Below are 20,748 nucleotides of genomic sequence, written 5' to 3'. Positions count from 1 at the left end.
GAACAACAACAACTTAAACTCCATGTAAATTGAAATGCCATTAATAATGATAATTAATGTTCAGAAATAATCTACTACCTTGTTGATTATACATAATTATAATATGTAAACTATATGAGAATCACTAGGGTTGATAGAAATCCTCAGCAAAATAAATAACTAAAATACAACCCTTTGGATACCCATGCTTCTTGCACCTGGAAAAAATACAGTTTTGCTGGAGGGCAGAGTGGGAGGAATCATTCTAGCCTGAGGTGTTATCTCTAGCAGGCTTATAACACTGAGTTGGCTTGCTTAACTGAGGCAAGATTAATTGTCATAAAGTTAGGCTGCTCTTTTTTTAGCCTGGAGTACCTACTGCAGATGTTCCTGATGCAAAGGAATTTCCAGCAATGGCAATACTTTAGATAGCTGGAAAACACTCTTCTGAATCCCTCCTATCAACATGGAATTCGTTCACAGCAGTCACTTTCTTCTCTCCTATGTGCTCACCACTTAAGCATGTAATCTTAATACAATTCAATTATATTATATATAATTCAATATAGTATAAAGTTGGAATTAAAAGAATATTTAGTCTTTTTAACCCACTGGAGCTAAGAAATCAAACAAAACATAATAAAAATTTAATACAAAGCCAACAAACAACCTCCAGTTCCTAAAATATCAAAGACTGAGAAAGAAATCTGTAAATTCAGCATGAGATTCAAATTTGGGTTAACTGTCAGTTAAAAGGCTAATAAATTCTGATATGAATTGAGATGTCTATATCTACAACCCAGGTTATAAAATGTGATTTTCATTTCAGGATGATTTTGATGTATACTTAGAAAAAGAAACTTCTTGACTTTTGCAGTAAATAGATGGACTGATCAACAGTTCAATGATTTTTTTAAAGGAAGTAAAAGTTGTAAGGTATTTTATTTGTTTAGAGAAAGGGTCTCTAAATATGACAGGTATATCCCATACTCCACTCACTTATATCCATTTTCTATGCCACAGTGAATAGGAAATTAAATAAGTCTTATTAACATAGAAGATTAGTTTTTATATTTATATAATTTTGTTCTTTATTGTTGTTAAAGCGGTTTTTCTAACTCGTTGTGAATACTTGGGTAGTTCTTCAAAACATGGTGATTTCTAAAGCTTGCCTGTCTGTCCACCCATCTATCATGCATACATCCATCAATGCACACATATACTTCACATGGATGTTGTTGCCAAGCTTCTTCACTAACATTGTCGTGATCTTAGTGCACTTTAATGTGCATACTCCTGCTGAGTTCTATGCTAAATCCTTCACAGCTATCTCTTCTACAAGTCACAGCAGGTAGTGGGAGTTTTGTCATTCCCTTATGAGAGCTAGATGCACCATGTCAAAGTTCCATGTTTTAAATTATGGCTTGATTTGGTTTTGATTTGTCAAGCTTATTGGTGAAATTATTAAGGCCACTCCACGTAGTTAAAAGGAGATTTATTTAATGGCCTAACTTACAAATTAAGGGATAGGGGTCTGGGGAAGGTGTATCGCAGTCCAGCGGTGTTCTCTGGAGCTCTGCTTGGCCCACCTCCACCGTTCAGGGTCCCGGAACAGTGAGTGGGCTGGCCCATTCAGATCTCGGGTCTCCAGGCGCCTCCCTTGGCCCCGCCTTGTAGGCGTGACAGTTGCCGAAGTCTCAATGGGGATTGGAACTTCCAGATCAAAGCTGGAATGGCTACCCACTACACAAGCTATTAGACCTATGACTTAAGTTTTTCAAAGTTTTGAGACTTTTAATTATCAATGCTATCATAATTATCAAAGCTAGTGTTATCAGGCTGCTGAGAATGTGTGTGGTTCTGACAACACACAATATATATCATAGAAAATTATGATATGAAACAATTATAGAGGGCTATTTTGAAAATAACACAGGGTCTCGAAAGTATACAAATTATATGGCAAATGTTTGTTTTTCCTTGGTTGCTATTATATTTTGTATGGCCATTTTGGATTTATACATTGTCACTTAAGTATTTAAAGACAAAATGTAATTTAATTTTCCTCCAACGTAACATTATTTTAATTTAAATATGCATGAAAATGTCATTATGATAATGAAAACACAAAATTTGGATCTATGTTATTATAACAACATATTTTGAGAAACAAAATTATGTCTGTATTCATACAAACTAAATATTTATCTTCAGACACAATGTTTACACACTCACAGGTGGCAGGGCAGAACTGTGGTCCTTTGTCCTGCTAATGCTGCTGAGTTGATGGAGCATCTGATACTCAAATAACACACATTTCATGTTATTTCAAATACTCTGGGAACTTGTAATTTATACTGAGGTATTTTCTTTATTGGAAAACTTAAAGTGTATAAATCTGAATTATTTATATAAAATTCAGCTTCATTCAAGGGAACACAGAGATCTAATATAATATAAATGGGACATAATCCTTTTTAACTCTATTATTTTCCTTAATTGTATTCTATAACAACTTTATGCTCTAACTCACTATATCTTAAATACACTTTAAAGACATTACTTTATGGTGTAGGAGTACACAGAGATGAACATGTATGCCATGGTGTGTGTGTGGAGATCAGAGGTCAACTTAGAAAGTCAGTTATGTTCTACCACTGTAGGGATTCTGGTGTTGGAATTCAGGTTGGTAGCCCTGCCAGCAAGCACCTTTACCCATGGAATTATCTCAATGACCTTTAGCTTAAGTATTATAACTCATCAGAGCTACATACATCCTGAGGAGCCTGGTAACTCCTTTGAGATTTGAGATGACAAAATCTTAGGGACAAACCTTAACATCCTTGCTAAGGGTATGATGTGTTGTCAATCTTCAGGAAGCATCCCGTTTCCATGATACCCTCCAAGATGATGAGTGCTAATCCTGAAGAAGACCCTTTGGACACTTTTCTCCAGTATATTGAGGACATGGGGATGAAGGCATATGACGGTCTGGTTATTCAAAATGCATCCGACATTGCTCGCGAGAATGATCGCTTGAGAAATGAAACAAATCTGGCTTACCTGAAAGAGAAGAATGAGAAACGGCGAAGACAGGAAGAAACAATCAAACGGTAAGTATAAACCACTGCATTCCATGAGGGAGTCTACAGTTCCTGCTAAGATTGTGTTCCTGACACCTGGCCAAGAAGGGGATGGTCAGAGTCTTGGTGGAATACACAGTGAAAGGGACACCTGGACCCTACCAAAAGCTCATCCATCCTTCTGACAGATCCTGGCCTTAGTTAACAACAGTTACTTGCTTGTGTTTTGTGCATATGGAGGTACAGATGGGCTAGGGAGAGAATTCAATTTTCTCTCCATAAAAGCTTGTGTTGAACAACCTCTTGGTAAAAGCACCAGGGAGCACAGACACACTTTTAGCAGCTAGAGTTTTATGAGAATGTCCACCTTTAATGGCCTATGTTTATAGTTCTTACCTTAAAATAGAGTTCAACATCTTCCTAGAATAAGACCAAGACTAGTCAATAATTAGATATGTATGGGCCTCTGAAGGCACTTAGAATCCTTGGTGTATGCTTCTGAGCAATTTTATGGTGATTACACCTCTTGGTTTGGTACCAAGGGTTCCAAGTTTGTTCAAAAAAATTGTTTTCATGATGTAACACCTACTAGTGACAAGCTAATGAGCCACAGACTGTAGCCTTGCAAATAGAGGTTAAGCACCTGGTGTGTGCACACAAAGGAATGATACATGATTTTTGTTTTTTACAGAACAATAAAGCAGGTTGTTTCCCTGTAGTCACAAGCTGCTGTGTGGAATCCTGTTTTATTGCTCGAGTTCATTTGCTAAGTTCAAAAATTCAAAAAGTTGATGAAAATTACTTTTTTTCAGTTATCTGCATGATTGAATAGTGATAGGGCATTTGGATAGTTCATAGAGGATTTCCATCTAATATCTCAGTCACATACTCTCTGGGAAGATTATGATATTAAGGAAATGAAAATATTTTTTCAAGTTCAATTATTTAGGTTGTAAAGAGGCAAGGCCATGTTGCGCGAAACTAGTAATTTAAAGAAACTATTTCACATGTTAGAGAAAGATGGAAGGAGGAAAAGAGGAGGGACAGAGTAAAAGAGCAGGGAAGGAGACAGAGAAAACTAGAAAGATGTTTTAGAAGAATATTTTGAAAGAATATACTGTTTTACTTCTGAATTATTAAAATTTTACCCAGTTTAAAATTGATTTTTTGCTGTAGTATGCAAAATACCTTTTTATACTATTTTTCCTATGTAGCATTTCTGACATACTTCTGCTTATATACGAACACTTTACTTTAATTTTGAATGCTGAGTTTTTAAAAATTCAAAGCAAAAAGAATTGGTTACATAATTTCTAGAGAATAATAGCACTAAAATTTAGAGTTCTGCAATCTTGCAGTTGCAAATCACCAATTAATTGTTTTATAAGTGAACAAACAGACTGATTTACTGTAACATCCTGTTGGTTCTTCCTAGCACCACCATGTATACATCTATCCCACCAGCTTCCATGTTTTATTAGTCACCTTTAATAGGATTCTGCACAAATACCCAAACACAGTGACAACAGAAGTGGCTAAGTTTCAGGGGCTTTACTGACATGCGTTTAAAGAGGCATAAAGAATAGGGTGGAAATCTGAAGTCTAAGGCACTTAGAAGCAAATTCACAGATAGGTGGAGATACATCAAAAGCCTGTCACTCTGTGATGAGTGATGTGTCAGAGATGGGGTTGTGTGAACTTGAGCTCAGTTTGCTGGATTCGTCAGACTGCTTTTTCCTCCTGTGTTACAAAACACACAAGGTAGCTCAGATCACTTACTAAGCTGAAAAGAAAACCTGAAAATGGTCTGCATTGACTTCCACCTTGTACATTAGAGTTAAGTCTAGCATAGCTTGAGAACAGAATAAATTGACTCTCCTGTTTTGTTCTAATTTATTAGAACTGATGGTGGTTGGAACTAAGATGGCTATGGTAAAAAGGGGTAAGGTAGCTACATTGTGGAAACTGTATGAACTTTTGGATTGATGAGACTTAGGCACAGAGTGTGGAGAATGAATGACAAGGAGCTCCTCCTTGGCCTGTTGCTGTTGTTCCCTGTGTGTGCCACTATTGCTTGAACTAGCAGGATGTGGTTTCTATTTAAAATGGCAGGCCCTCTGGGTAAGTGAGACAGTTGATTAGCTTGAACTGTTTAGGAGGCCCCCAGGCAGTGGGACCAGGACCTGTCCTTGGTGCATGAGCTGGCTTTTTGGAACCTAGGGCCTATGCTGAGACACTTTGCTCAGCCTTGGTGAAGGGAAGAGGGGACTGGACCTGCCTCAACTGAATCTACCAGGCTGAGCTGACTCCCCAGGGGAGACCTTGCCTTGGAGGAGATGGGAATAGGGGAAGGATTGGGGGGGCTGGGGAGTGGGAGGAGGGAGGACAGGGGAATCCGTGGCTGATATGAAAAATTAAATTAATTATAAAATAAAAATATTTTGAAAAAAGAAAAAAAATGGCAAAAACTGAAAGTGAATCGCATTTAAGGTAAATAGCAGGAAATGGGAGACTGTTTTGGTATGAAAAATGTTGTAAAGCCTTTTAATGGCTCAGGTAGATATTCTGCATGGAAGTTTGGAGAAAAGACCCAGGACTTTGGGTAGAGAACAAAATAAGAGTTCTATATGGTAAGAGTGAGAAATATCTTAATCTTCCATAGGCTTTGAAATCATTAGCTTACAGGACAACAAGGACACCTAGCACTTAAATATTTTTCCCCACACGGAAATGGTTTATTATAATAGAGAGACAAAGAGAAAGATAGGAAAGAGGGAGAGAAGAGAAGCGGGGGTCAAGGGTGCACACCTCATGAGAGGAAAATTGGAAGAGAGAGGGCTTACATTTTAAAATGGTCAAAAACCCAGAAAATATTCCCCAAGGCACCTGAAATCCCACAAGATAAGGACAGTAGAAGAACCCAATACATGTAGTCAGAGGGCCACAAAGGAAGACTGAGTAATGACAGAACCACAACATTGGAGGAAATCCAGCAGGGAAGGAAACAGAGAGACAGACTCATTGAACACGCCCTTCTGCCTGCTCTGCTAGCAGCTTCATTGTAGCTACAGGCGCAGGGCAGGACCCAGATGCTTGGGACAGCTCTCAGTGTACCACAGTATGCCAGGGAAAAGACTGAGGTCCAGCCCTCTCCCACTCCAGATCTGAAAGGAGAAGTCACGAAAGACTTACAGAGGTAAACAGTCTGAGAGCTACTCACACCCAGGAGAGACCCAATGGCAACGTAAAAATGACCAAGTGTGCATCACAGTGAGAGTTATGGGGTATCCTCTAGACCCAGAAACAGACAATCACATCCAAAATAACATTAATTCTTGTGCTATAACACTTGAATGTTTTAGAAATTAAAAGATATGGTTTGTGTCTTGCTGCTTGTAACTCAGTTCTTCTTTATTCAACCCTACCCCAAATCTTTTTCTGGAATTCTAATTTAATGTGTAAATATCTTGGAAGTGTAAGAATCCTATGAGAGCCCAAAATTGTTGAAACTTCTCCAAATCACTTTTCTTTTCCAAAAGCTAAGCCCATGGAAAGCAAAATGGCATAGATGTCTTTGAATGTGATTGGGGACTTGCTTAGAGAGGGAAAAAAGTGAACAAAGCCAGACCAGCAATGCCTCTGTTTGAAGAGGAGTCTAAAAGCCTCCTTCACTGCCTTGGGAGTGGACTGGCTATGGCATCTCCTCAAACAGTATAGTCTAGGAATCATTTTAAAGTCTGAATTCAGTTTTATTTTGTTCATATAAAGACCAGTATCCCAGGGGTATGGCAATTTTCAAATGATGATAATTTCTCCTCAATGTGTGCTTTTTTAAAAAAATCATATCACTTCAAAATTCCTAATTAAAAATGTCCATTTTTTAGAAAGTCCATCAACTGGGTTCTATTCAAAGATGCTTGAGGGATCCTGGAATATTTCAAAACACAGAACACCCACATTTAAATCAAACACGTATTACAATTTTTTGTTTTCTTTCTTTTTTTTTTTTTTGCCTCGCAATTAATGTCAAGTAGAAAAAAATCAGCAAGGTATTAATAAACATCATCTAATTAATTAAAATTACTTCATCTGTCTGCTGAATGCCTTCAAAATATACTCTGTGATTTAATATATGGGATATAAATGCCAGAAATTCTAAAAGGCAGCACATTTGACCTTGAAAAGGCATTGATGATAATTCTCTGTGAAATGCGCCAGTTGCAATTTCAAAAATGTGCAGACTGCCAAGGCATGCTTAAAACATGGAAATAGGATTTCATGTGCTTGGCTTTCTGGACCACATACTGCTGAAATGCCTTTTGTGCTCAAGCTGGGGAGCTTTATCACAGAGCCCTTAGACAAACAATATCCCCTTCGCCTTTTTCTGTGATCTAAGTCACTTAGGTTTTCTAAGCCCAGTTCCTTATTTTTAAACCAGCTTGAACCCTTGTCACTATTAACTTCCTTGTGTCTTCCCCTCTACCCATCATGTGGGCTTTACTGAAAAGACTTGCTGGTGAAAACGAAATACGAAATGAAGAAAAGGGTGACATTCTTGGTGCTTCTCTTCACAGTTTAAAGTGATGTTTGGTAAGAAAGAGAGAAACACTTAAAGGGGAAAATTAATGGAGAATGAAAACAATTATTGCAGTGGTTCAATGTCTCTGCTGGTTTAAATCCCACAGGCTTTGTACAGGCACAAGTAAATGAGATTTACTTCTTTTAAGTAGCCCACAAGAAAAAAAATGCACAAGTACCTAACAACAAGGTAGTTCATTTAAAATGGGTTAGAATGCACTAGTTGGGCATAAATATGGAGAAAGGTGAGAAATAAACTTGGATGGCCAGTGTGTTCAACTGTGGCCAAAGAAGGAAGGAAGTGATAAATGACAGATGACCTGTAGGGCAGTATCTGCAGGCACCTCTGAGAACAGGTCCTCTGTTTATAAGTAACCCCTTGTTAGGTCATCAAATAAGGACAGCCACTGAAGAAGTTGAACAATCAAAAGACCATCTTACACACCACAGGTGCAACCGGTTTCTGGGATTCCTTTTAAGCAAAATTCATTTTGAATTCTGGGGTTAGTCTTCACACCATCCCATTTGGTTATTTTGAAAACAATGTAAGAAATACCCCTAAATAAAAACCAACAAGAACATTTTCACATCTTTTTCAAGTATAGTCTTTACAGTAGGAAACAGTTGGTTGTTTTGCTCCTAATGAAAGAAACGCTGCATTAGTGAAATTTCTCCAAACATTGTGAGTCTGGAAGACAGCTCTTGACTTTAGCAAAGTGGTTCTGACACAAAGGACCACTTAGGCTGATTACCAGTGTCTCTATTCCCCATGGATGCCCTCAGGGGATCTATATGAGGTTATATTTCCTCTTTAAAAGTGACAGTCTGAAATGGAATTAGATTACATATGGCTCCTTTTAAAAAGGCATGCAGTTGTATATTTGTGTATGCACTTGAAAACTATGTAGATTGAAGAGTTTCAGATTGCTTCTTATGCAAAGGGAATCAAAGACCTACTAAAGTCTCTCTTGTACTTTTAGGGAGAAAGCTACAATAAAAAATAAAAATTTTAAATTTATTTTTCATTTACTATTACTCCAAAAGGACATAGTTATGATACCAAATTTGTAAATCAGTTTGTTTTATTTACATAAAGTCATAGTTATACAGAGAATGCTTACCGTAGACGTATAGTCATTTATACAAATACTTTAGTTAGATTTGCTTTTGGAATTACACTCATAACATGATGGAAACCACTGTGGTAACAGAAAAAATGCATTGATGTGCATTTTGTGAATGCTGTACCTACTCAGTGTAGCAGGAGTAGCCAGTCTGGTCCCATATAACTCTCCTCAATGCATTTGTTCTCAACACAGGCGTGTAGTAATGTAAAGTTTCCTATATTTGCATTCAAAAGGATACTAAAAGCATCATGTAAGCAAAGTGAAGACAGCTAAATGAACAAAGGCTCAGAAACACAAGGCTCTACAGCTAGCCTTACAGTATAAAGAAATTATCTACAGGTAGCTCGGGGGTAGCCTCTAGCTTGCCATTGCTTCTAGGCTTTGACAAGCACTGGAGATAAGCCCTTGCCCATAGGCAGCTTGCCGGTGCCTGGGCTGCCAGGGATCTGTTGATCTAATCTGATGTGAGTTTCTGACCTAATTTTACTGTAGGACTTAGTGTTCAGGCCAAGAAAACAAGGTTAATGTGTTGATACAGAGTGAGATTAAACAGCAGAATCTCCTAATAACCCTCTCTAATTTTGGCTTCTGTGTATCCTTGTGATTAATCCAAACCACTTTTCTATTAAGCATTGCAGAGTACCACAAGCTGTTTTGCTTGCTTTGGTGTTAAAAAAAAAAAAACAAACCCTATATATCCAAACAGTCTTTTTCTGAGTTGAATGAGATAGCCAAGCACAGCAGTAATGTGGGTTACTTTCCCAAATACACAATAATTTTATTTTAGTTCATAGAACCCTAGGATTAGAAGAAAAAAATTCAGTAACCAGCCTTGACCATCCTCTTGGTGGCTATTCTTTACTGAGCTAGAAAGAATGTCCACAAGGATGGCTATGAGTACATCAGCATACTAAGGATTTTCAGTGACGGAGGTGGAGGTTAATATTGTCAAGTATTTAAGAACACCCTTGTGCTAGGCAAACTGGTGTTGTATATGCTGTCTCACTGTTTCCAGCAAGGGTCACCCCTGTCCTAAGATGATTAATACGTATTTTGCAAATCATCAACTTTCGATTTACATGATGCTAATATTTGCACTGACGGTAGCCCATGTCCCTACTTATTCACCTGGCAGTAGAGATTAGAGCCGCAGGAATGGGGTTTCCGGGTCCCTTGTGTGCGTTCTGCCTACTTCAGTTTCTAACAGAATGATTTCAGACAGAACAACTAGGTTTTCTATTGCTTCTGCTTTAATCATATCCCAGTCCCAGCACTGGCTTTATGATTTAAGACGATCAGTGTCTGTTCTGTATCTGAAATAAACAGACAGATGCTAGCAAGAGGAGGGGCTTTTTAGAACAGAGCCACATCCAGACAGGCTAGTTCCCAGGGTGAGCTCCTCTGATGCTGAGGAAGCAGCGGACTTCTGGACACCTAACTCTGAGACAACTGGGTGACTTAAAGGAACCCCATTGCAAAAGTGAAGGTACCTTTTCCTCAATATATAGTGCTAAATTGCTTAGAGGTCCTTAGGGAGACTTTGGCTACCATTTCCTATCTAAGGCTATTTTGATGCACAGTTTAAGTTATGGAGGAATATTATCAACCTTTTATGTAAATATAGTATTTATAAAAATGTTGAACAGTAACAAATGCAGAAAAGGAATTATTGTGGAACTAGAATATGAATCTGTGAATGTTTTTAATTTTTTCTACCAAATGTGAAATATCTCCTGGAGAATATGTCTAATGTAATGAAATTGCCAGAGTAGACCCTGAGCATACTAATAAAATTGCCTCTGAGGCTTCTGTCCAACTTTGAAGTTGCCTGAAGAAAATGTCTTTATTACAAATGTATGGGTTACCTTGAAATTAATTATAATTGTAAGTTGATAGGAGGAAAATCAAACCTTTCCCTGTGAATTTCTGCTGGGGACATATGCCTCTAGTTAAAAGTCATTTCCAGTGATGTTCATACTTGGAAATATTCATGCCCCTGCTGGAATGTGGACATAGCCAGCCTGCCAAGATGGAGAGGTGGGGGGGGGGCAATCTCAATCTCATTTGCTTTGTCTTAAAAAACAAGCACCTTCAGTACAATGAACCAAGTAAATGTTTTAAAAACACAAAACTAGACCAATATTTAGAATCTATTATTTTAATTAGCAGATTACATTTTAGTTTTTGATTTGGGGCTAAGTAAAGCACTCAGTATATTTTGGTATTAGACTCAGAAATGAAGTGGCTCAATGGGATGAAAATGGACATTACCAAGGAGAGGAGATTTTCTGTCAGGCTAAAGTGTATGTGTACTACATAACTATATGATGTCTATATTACATTTTTTCGTTACTCTATTACTGAGCATCTTTTATGTCAAGCATTATTCTCCATGCCTAGGTTAACAAAGTAACAAATTTATCAAAAAAGAGGGAATTGCATTTTGAGACATCGAGAGAGTGTAGTTTAAAGCAGATTGCTCAGACTATCTCAGATGGGGTGTCACATACGAATGAAGAGCTGAAAGGGAGGGAGGGAGCCATGCTGTCTGGAGCAGCAGGCTTATAAGAAGAAAGGACACCAGGAAAGAGGTCAGAGGAGCACTTTTGTGAGAAGAGAGGCAAATTAAGGGTGTGACTAGAACAAAGCTGAGCCAGTGAGGTGGAGAAGGTGAAACAATTAGGTCAAGAAGGGTGGTGGATGGTCTTTCAGGGGCCTTGGGATTATTGCTATGACTTTAACACATAGGAACTGGCATAACATGGGAAGCTAAGGGGGTCATTTTGGATGAAGAATGAGAAATCTGACTCCTATAATTGAAAAGATGGCCTTTTAGCTGCTCTGTGGATGAACAAGGAGAGAGACTGGTACTCTGTGTAGGAAGTCTCTGAGTTGAAGGTAGACTGTGGTCTGGAGGTGAGACTGAGGTGAACTTGTAGATCTTTCTCAAAGGTAGGGTAGGTCAAATTTGTGTCAGATTGGATGTGGGGAGTGAGAGCACCATTCAGGGGTCACGGTAACCTTAACTGGTACTGAGAAGACAGGGCAACAAGTGGGTTAGTGACAAAGATGGCATACATATTGTTTCAGGTGTCTATTGGGCTTCCTGTGATTTAATAATATTGGTATTTTTTATGGTTCATATTGAAAAATTTGTAGATATAAAAATGAAAGCTTTGTAGACATTCAACTGTTTATAAAATGCTAACAGGTACATGAATATATGCATACATATTTAAGCTCAAGGAAAGTTTTTCTTATTATTATAATGAAAATATTGGGCATAGGGTCTACCTACCCTCCTAATATTTTGTCAGTGTAGGATACAGTAGTTTCACTCAGCAAATTTGAAACATATTCATTTGAAGAGCAAATGAGGTTTGAGCATACACATTAACTAGACCAAATGGATAATGGCCTGGAGGAATTTATTTGTTTGTTTATTGGAGTCAGTGATCTTGATTTCTCAGAACTATGTAGTCCATACATGGGAGATTTCTCATGTAGGTTAATGCTAACAATCCTAATCCTGTAATTTAAGAAGCAAGATGAAACACAGATGGAGGCCTGTATGACACTTGGCATTTTCAAATGGAAATAATGCTTTTACAAATGAACAGATTCAATCATTATTACCATTGGTAATGTTCATGTGAGGTCTTTTGACAACTGTGGAGAAATGAATAATTAGTCTGCTAATTGATGTATATAGGACACATTGCCTGTTCTAAGGCCTTTTGATAAACCTGAAATTTCTACCCCCTTGTAAGGAGAAAATTTGGAGGCCTGCTGTGTATGTAATCAGAGTGAAGCATAGCCTAACAGTGTTGAAATTTGAGTGTCTAAATACAAGATGAGATTAGAGTCTTTACTTGCTAGATGTAGTCAGATCCATATGAAGCTCTTTAACTACTCTTAAACGTACTCATCTATTCTTTATTGAGAAAAATAATATTTGGTCTGTTCAATTGTTAAAGCACAGACCAGGTACATGCACCGTGTGGGGCCCACTGGTTTGTACGGCAGCCAGCACACAGCTGCCCAGAGCTGGCAGCCTCTGTTACTGCAAGCATCATTGTTGATGTTGCTGTGATTGCTCCTGTAACTGCCATCTTCCCTTCTTTATCATATAAGGCCTCTCTCTCCATTATTCATTGCTTATCGTTCCATGTTTAAAGATGCTATACTTCCACTGAGGTTAAATCAGATATAGAAGTATCTCTGCTTTGGGAATTAACAAAGGACACACATAGCCCCACACTTCCAACTTTTTCATCCTGCTTCATCATATCCAACATATTTTGTTTTTTTCCCTAAAAATTCTTAAAAATTATAGGAGGAAAAAATTAGTTATACAGATAAATTCAAAAGGAGTCAGTCTTTGATGGGTTTGGGTCTTAATTATTAAACTGATAGCCAAGAGAAGGGAAACTTGCTTGTGAAGAGTATGCTTTCTCAGCTCTGTCATGCCAAATTGGGATGAACTCACCCGGTGTGGCACCATAACGTAATCTAACACAACACGTGACATTCACAGTGCAATCTGCTGACCAGTTTCCACATTTTTAAAAGGAATTACCTTGAATATTTGCCCTTTCAGAACATGAACTGTTAATATTTTCACTCTTTCAATGGAAATGTATCGTTTCTGTCCAACTGCTATAACATTTTTGCTGTGGCTAAGGAGAATCCATCAATAATGAATTGTGAAGATAAAACACCTACCGCCTATCTCAAGAGCTCTCATCTAAAACGATGTCTTTCAGTGCTTTGCACTGGTGTTCCTCTTCGGGCCAGCAGTGCATTTCTAGTACCAGGATGTAAACTTCTCCCAAGACATTTCTTTGCTCTGCAAGTATTTGAGGATGCTGGGCAGGCTGGCCTTTGCCTGGGGAAATAGCTCTTCCTGTTTCTCTCTCTTTGGTACAGTAATTGTAACTCAGGCATGTGCAACTTTTTGACAAAGTATTCCAGACATACATGGAGAAAATTGAGCTTCTTAAGAGTTTCCTGGGGAAATGCTTAACTTCCAAGGATGTCTATTGTTAGTTTTCACATATAATTTTTTAAAAAATGTTGATGTGTATGGTAATAGTTGAAATATGTAGCTATCTAAAATATGCTATATTTTATTTAGAGGGTGAACAATATTTTGTGATTTACAAGAATTAAAATAGAGGTCAGCAATAAAGAAATTAAAAGAAAAGATAATAGTGAAATAACCGTAGCAAACAAAGAACATGCAGATCCTTCTCTCAGGACGAGGGAGGTGATTGCCTTTGGCTCCATTCCAGTTATGAAGCAGTAAGATTTCAAGTGATGCAATGTTCTGAGATGATCCGTCTTTACATTTTTTGGAAAAGTATCAGTATTTTAGAAGGTCATATTCCATGTAGATTATTCTTGCTGCCCCATTGCCTCTGGTTGATTAAGCAAATTGCTAAGAGATATGTAGTTGATGTTTTTTGTCTAAATGTCTACTCTCTTCTTTTTGAAGTCTATAAAGCCTAGCAGGTCTCAGCAAATCAATAAAAATTATTTATTTTATTTATAAAGAAATGTGATGATGTGTTTATGAGCCTTGTTAGTATAAACATTCATTTAGAGAAATTAATTAATCCACATGTCAAGCATATTTCTTAGATTGTTTCATCTTTTTCATACAATTATACTTTTATAACTTCTTAATGACTCATTGGTATTTCAATTTAATTTTTATGTTTCCATTTTACAATGAATTCCAATTCAGTATTTCTTTTTAAATTTTGTAATTTTTTCTATTCAGTTCCTCTGCAGTTATTTAAAAAGCCTTGGCATTTCAAACAAAAATAGAGCAGAACACATTTTAAAACATGGAACATAGTTCAACAGATTAAATGGGATAAAGAGATGCGGGAGGGGATAAAAGTTACTGCCCAGTAAAAGGCTTTTTAGCAAATCATACTGAATCTCATTAATAAAGAATACATCCACTAAAGCTGCACAATCAATCTGCCATGTGCATTAGTGATGTCTAGCCCAATTCAGGTAGATAAATTGTTCTCTAAGTGTTGGGTGGCTGCCACTCAATCACAATACACATAACACATGCCTTGCTGAATTTTCTCTGATTCATGACAATGTTCCCCCGCAACACACACACAGAGTTAGACTAGACTATACAGGTGTAACAGAAGAGTGAAAAAGAGAAAAGGGTATCTAACTGGAGAGAGATTCAATAACATAAAAGATGGTGTATATAAGCAATCTATCAAAACTAAGTTGTCAGGGCATAATTCAGCTGAATACTATTGTCAAGTGTCAGCTAAAAAGAAAGCAGGAAAAGTGTAGTCAACATAGAACTGGAGGACTCCAATGAGACTGTTACCACAGGGTAGACTGCCATGCACTACCAGATAACATTAAGTCAAAGAGAATGAGAATGGAAGGGAAGAGAAGGAAAACAGAGTAACCATTTGCTCCCTTGAGTTTTTGAATTATATAGGTGTAGCCTGTTTTCTAACCATGAATGATGTATTTAGTGATAAGGACCGTGACTAATACCTTTCCAATGAGCAGCTGTCTGGAGCGCTCATTGTTATAAACAGATACTTTTTACAAGCCAATACAATTTGCTTTTGTGAGACTCTAGCTTGAACTGACACTGTGGGATTTTTCTAAAGGAACCAATCAATTTCACGTATGACCTGAAAACACAAGCACCTGCTTTTGAACCTATAGTCAAAGGGAAAGTGTTCTGTCATTTTGCGAAAGATTAAAAGTCTCTGAGGAGACATTGTGAATGTAAGAAAGTATTTTGAAATGAGGTGGAAACACTAAGCTTTCACAGTTATATGAATGTATTCAAGTAGAGAAGTAAAAGATTAGAGTGGTATTGCATTTTAGGAAGGAATACTGCTTGGGGATTTGTCCTTAATGCAGTGACCTTATCTTTGTAAAAAGAAGTCAGCTTAAAGGTATCAACACAGCCCCTTGTGTAAGTTTCCTCTAGCAAAGAGCCTCTATCTTTAGCTCAATGCAATTGGCAATCTTGGTTTGAAACAGACTTTGATTTAGTTAACATCAGAACAGAATGACCTCCGCCACCCCAGAGCTGAATGAGGAGTTCAATGCAGGTTTGATGGCATGTATGAATTAATGCAGCAGAGAGAACTTGGGAACACAGTGCAAAGGCCATTGTGAGCATATGGAGACCCACACACTGGGACACGATGCTGTCACACACAAGCATGTGTGTGTTCACTTTGAAATGACAAATGCATGGATGTGATATTACCAATTTGTAATGATCAAGCTCATGATGATCAACCTCAAGCAGTGACGACCGAAACAGGCAGCTGGAGTCTCTTGCTTGGTGATAGTCAGGATGCACTGTGCTTGGGCAGGCAACAAGACAGAATGCCGTAGATACACTAACTATTCTCAGTTTCTTGACGGAGTGCACTTGGTTAATAAAAACCACATGAATCATGAAATGAATTGTCAGATGGAATTTATGTTTATTTATAAGATTGTGTCAGGTGGACACATGGAGTCATTTTAATCTTTATGTGCATGATTAAGATTATCAATGAAATTCACTACCAGGAATCTAAGGTCAGACCTAGACTGTTCAATATTTTAATTCATCTACATTCACATCTAGACTTTGGGGATAAGACTATCATCTCATGCTTTTTAAACTCATTACAAAAGGCTGAAGTATTTGAACTAAAAATGTTATTCTGTGTTAAAAATGTACACATGGCAGCAATCATTAAAATTCAAGATTTTATAAAATTAATTTTTTATCCTGTACAAGTAATAGGAATTAATCAAATACCCCATTTTTACACACCCTCTAAATGTTTTCAAGTCTCAGTTTTTATTACTCAAACCCCAACTATCATCTCTGTCAAAAGCATATAACCACATAAATCATACAAGACTTTCAAGCACAGTGAAGGATTCTTCTACATCACATGGTTTAAAAATGAACACAGATTTAAAAATGTTTCTTTTTCAACTTTGGAGTCTAAGAGTTTGCTATATACTTATATACAAGTCCTTGCCTTTAAATGTCTGCAATGTAATGATTATAGATGCCCAAGTATATAACGCAATTACTAACATCCTCCTGTCTAAGCCATACAAAAATCTATCTAAAAGTTTAGGATTATATCAATTTACAATTTTCTCACTCTAGGTTAAACTCATTTTTATTTCATTGTCTTCTGCCACTCTTATTGCCTTAATTTTCATAAAGTTATAGCAATAGATGGAAAAAATCTATTAAAAGAAAACAGTTAAAAGGCAGAGAAGTCAAGAAATTATATTCAGTTTTCTAAAAAGACATGTCTCACACCCTTGCTTCATTCTCTGAACATTTAGGTTTGCAGCATGCTTATAAAGGTGTGGTTATAGAGGACAACCATAATTTTGTGAAGTCATAGAATAATTTTAATTAACTCCAAATTCGTATCTAAACTTGTATTCCTTTATCTTACAGCAGCATTGCTTTACAGACGCTAAACCTTTTGCAACTAGAACTATAGAAATGGATTTTATTAACTTTTTGATACATTATAGTTTGTTTTTCTTTTCCCTCTCTCCTCCCAGATCCTCTCCACTTCCATTCTCAACTAAAGCAATAGGTTATTATTATTATTATTATTTTCAGAGAGTGCTTTCATTAAAAGGAGACAGAAACGTAATGGGTTTATGTCTGTGGAGTATTCATGTTCACTCCAACTACTAAGTCAATAAGGCATATCTACATCCCAGCTAAAAGATCAGCAGCTCACACATTCACAGAGAAGGAACAGTCATCAGCTAGACAGATTTGCTTCAAACTTAACAGCTTGGTATGTCAGAGTGTGTATTTATATTTTAATTCCTGTGAATGTGATTGTGGTGTGTTGTGGTGGTAGAATTTTTGTGTGTGTGTATTTATGCGTATGTGTGCATTTATGTGTATGTATACTTGTATATATGTGTATGTTTATATTTGCATATGTATGTTTATATCCATGTATGTATACTGTGTTTGAGTCTTATGTGTGTATGTATGTGTATACTGTGTGTCTATTCACGTGTACATGAATATGTATGTATTTGTGTTTATATATGTATATATTGTGTTAGTGCACATATATGTGTGTAAGTGCTTGTGTTTGTGCATGTGTTTATGTACATGTGCATCTTTTGTGTATATATGTGTGTATATTTGTGTGTGATCGGGCATATGCATGTGTATGTATGTGTGAATTTGTGTTGTAATTGGGTACATGTGTGTGGATGTGTGTGTGTGTGTGTGTGTGTGTGTGTGTGTGTGTGTGTTTTGATCCATTAATGTTTTGATGGATTTCACACAGAGCACTTCTCACCAGGAATTCATCCAATGAGTAAGGGCACTTTAGTTATTAAATTGAGGTCCCATGTTAGAGGCCATTAAGCAAATCATTTAGTGCATTCTGCTTTAGAAGGCAAGGGCATGAGTGCATCATTTTATAACTGGTTAATTTCATGCTACAATTAAATTCTTGACACACACTGGAATGAGAAACAATATGAAAGGGGAAATTAAAGTAGACTTTCTGTTGTCAGTTTTCTGGATGGAAATGGATTTTTCTAGGATATCTATGTAATATATTTAAGATATATGTTTTTTGCTTTATGAGATAGTAAGCTACCTGTTGTATAAAGAACCATCCAAAGAGAAATATGTTTTATTTTTGGATTTGTTTTTATTTTATTCAACCAACAGGAATTTTATTATAGTAGACATTAACTGACACTTTAATGAAGATAATTTCAAAGGCAAATCATTTATAATATAGTAACATTACACTAATAACTTATGTATGCTTAATACATGTCTAATTTCCTGTTTGATGACAAGATTATAAAAAAGTGTAATACATCTTTGTATGTGTGTGTGTGTGTGAGAGAGAGAGAATGAGAGAGAGAGGGAGAGAGAGAGGGAGAGAGAGAGAGAGAGAGAGAGAGAGAGAGAGAGAGATTGAAGTAAAAACTTGTTTTAATTTATCATAGTAGGAGTCATTAAGATAAAGAAAAAATCAGATAGTTTTCCAGGAATAAATTATTAATAATGAAGCTAGAAGAAAATTCTAGCCTCCCCTATGGAATTAGCTACACATCACACTTACCTTTCTCCTCTATACTTATTTAGTGTCTTCATAATGTGAGAGTATGGTCTACAGTGTCAGGTTTTCTTTAGAGCCAGAGCTTGACCTTAATTTTGGGTTGTGGTTATGGACAAGTTACTGAGTCTCTGAGCTGCACATTCTTCATAGTAAAGTAAGCCTAGTGTTCATAACAATGGATGCCACTGAAAATGCTGTAAGACATTAATTTCACCCATCAGCGAGAGAATGGAGCACAAGAGCCCAGAGTAACTGTTGACTCTAATCCACTGAACCACACCTCTCCAAAATCAAGGGCCTGGATTGCTCTGTCCTCCAAACCTCTGACAGTAAACATTCAGTATTCATTTCTGAAGACTCACTGAATGTTCATATCATGAGTCCTACTCATGCATGTATCAGAAACTAGTAACATGGTAAATAAAACAAACAAAACAAAAGACAGGAAATTCTTATTAAATTCTTCCATATGGGAAGAACTCCTTTGGTTTAAATGCCACAAATATCAAAATTACAGAACTATTCCTTTGGCTTGCATATTGTCTCACTCTGTGAAGAGGACTCGCAGAAATAGAACAGTATAGCCCTAATGTTGATGGTCGTTTTTGCCTTACAGTAAATTATTTTATAAAATCTCTTCCTGGTAGCAGTTATGTTAAGTAAATACATCAATAAAAAAAGATTATAGACTGAAAGGAATGATCCCTGTATTTTATAACATTTTATATATATAGAATGCTGGCAAGCATGAAATGTAGGCTGCTCTCTATAGGCATACATGGGATCCTTAAGATTTAAAAGTGAGGTGTGGCTAGTTTCTTGACATTACTGATATAATGAGTATGATTACATTAACTTTTCGCTGGACACAGAAGCAGGTGAGAAACGGAATCTGAAATGTAAACTTAAGAACTTTGGAAAGACCTTAGAACATAAAAAACTTTCTCTCCTAAGATTGTTTGCATAAAGCTTCAAAGTAGATTGTTGAATGTTAGGGAATGTCTGTAGATTAACTGAGCATTCAATGCTACCAAAATCATCACCTTCATTATTAATGCTCACCATGTTGTTCACAGAGGGGCTAATTTGACATTATCTCAAATGTCTGCATCAAGAAAATGACAAGTGAAAAACCCCACACTTCCATTGCATCAAGAGCTGAATAGATGGTTCTTAGTTTTAGAGAGAATACTGCATTCCTCTCAGAGGAGGATTTGTCTTTCTCTCACAAGCTCAACACCAAATGGCTCCTCACAGGTTTGCAGTCATTAGGGTCTTCAGTCCCCAGGGACAGACTACTGTAGAAGTTGACCCATCCAGTGTCTCTTTGAAGTTGTGTCTGGTCCTCACAAACATCATTTTCTTATCTTTTATTTGCTCCCACGGAACTTTCTGAATAACTTTATTCATGTCTAATGCAACTTCTCAAGTGTTTTCTTTCCAGACATAAAATTAAAGCTGAGATAAATTATGATTAGACTCTGGCATAGTGACTCATTCAAAGCAATGAGTCAATGAACTGCAATATTTTTAAAGTGAGTCAGATAATAGCCAAATGAGCTTTTCATCCAGAAACCCAACACTATGACCCTCCTACTCACTGAAAAATTGTACAACAGGTAATTCCAGTTCTTCTCTCTCTAGTCTGCTCTTTGGTTAGGTTTCTTATTCTACACTTTAGGGTGATTTTCTGGATTTTGTATGTCTAGAGAAAAGGCAAGAAATGTCGGCTAATTTTCCTCCAATCTTTGTAAATTTCCTCAACACCATAAAGAAAGAAAATCCCTATGTTGAGTTAGTGTGGAAATATTCTTACTCCTTTGTAAATGATAGAGT

General features: G+C 36.8%; 1 protein-coding gene across 2 annotated transcripts in view; it reads left to right on the top strand.

The window, feature by feature from the left end:
* The first annotated feature begins 2,871 nt into the window (after positions 1-2,871).
* Nyap2 (neuronal tyrosine-phosphorylated phosphoinositide-3-kinase adaptor 2) overlaps positions 2,872-20,748 on the top strand; it is a 234,911-nt gene continuing 217,034 nt past the window's right edge. For both annotated transcript variants that reach the window (XM_059278551.1, XM_059278552.1), the window contains exon 1: positions 2,872-3,092. In XM_059278551.1, coding sequence (XP_059134534.1) covers positions 2,872-3,092 — 221 coding nt within the window. The remainder of the gene's footprint in view (positions 3,093-20,748) is intronic.

The sequence above is a fragment of the Peromyscus eremicus genome, chromosome 13 (assembly GCF_949786415.1).
Source record: "Peromyscus eremicus chromosome 13, PerEre_H2_v1, whole genome shotgun sequence".
In the NCBI taxonomy this organism is placed as follows: domain Eukaryota; kingdom Metazoa; phylum Chordata; class Mammalia; order Rodentia; family Cricetidae; genus Peromyscus; species Peromyscus eremicus.
Note: the sequence above shows the minus strand (reverse complement) of the source record. Positions and strands in the feature narration are given on the sequence as shown.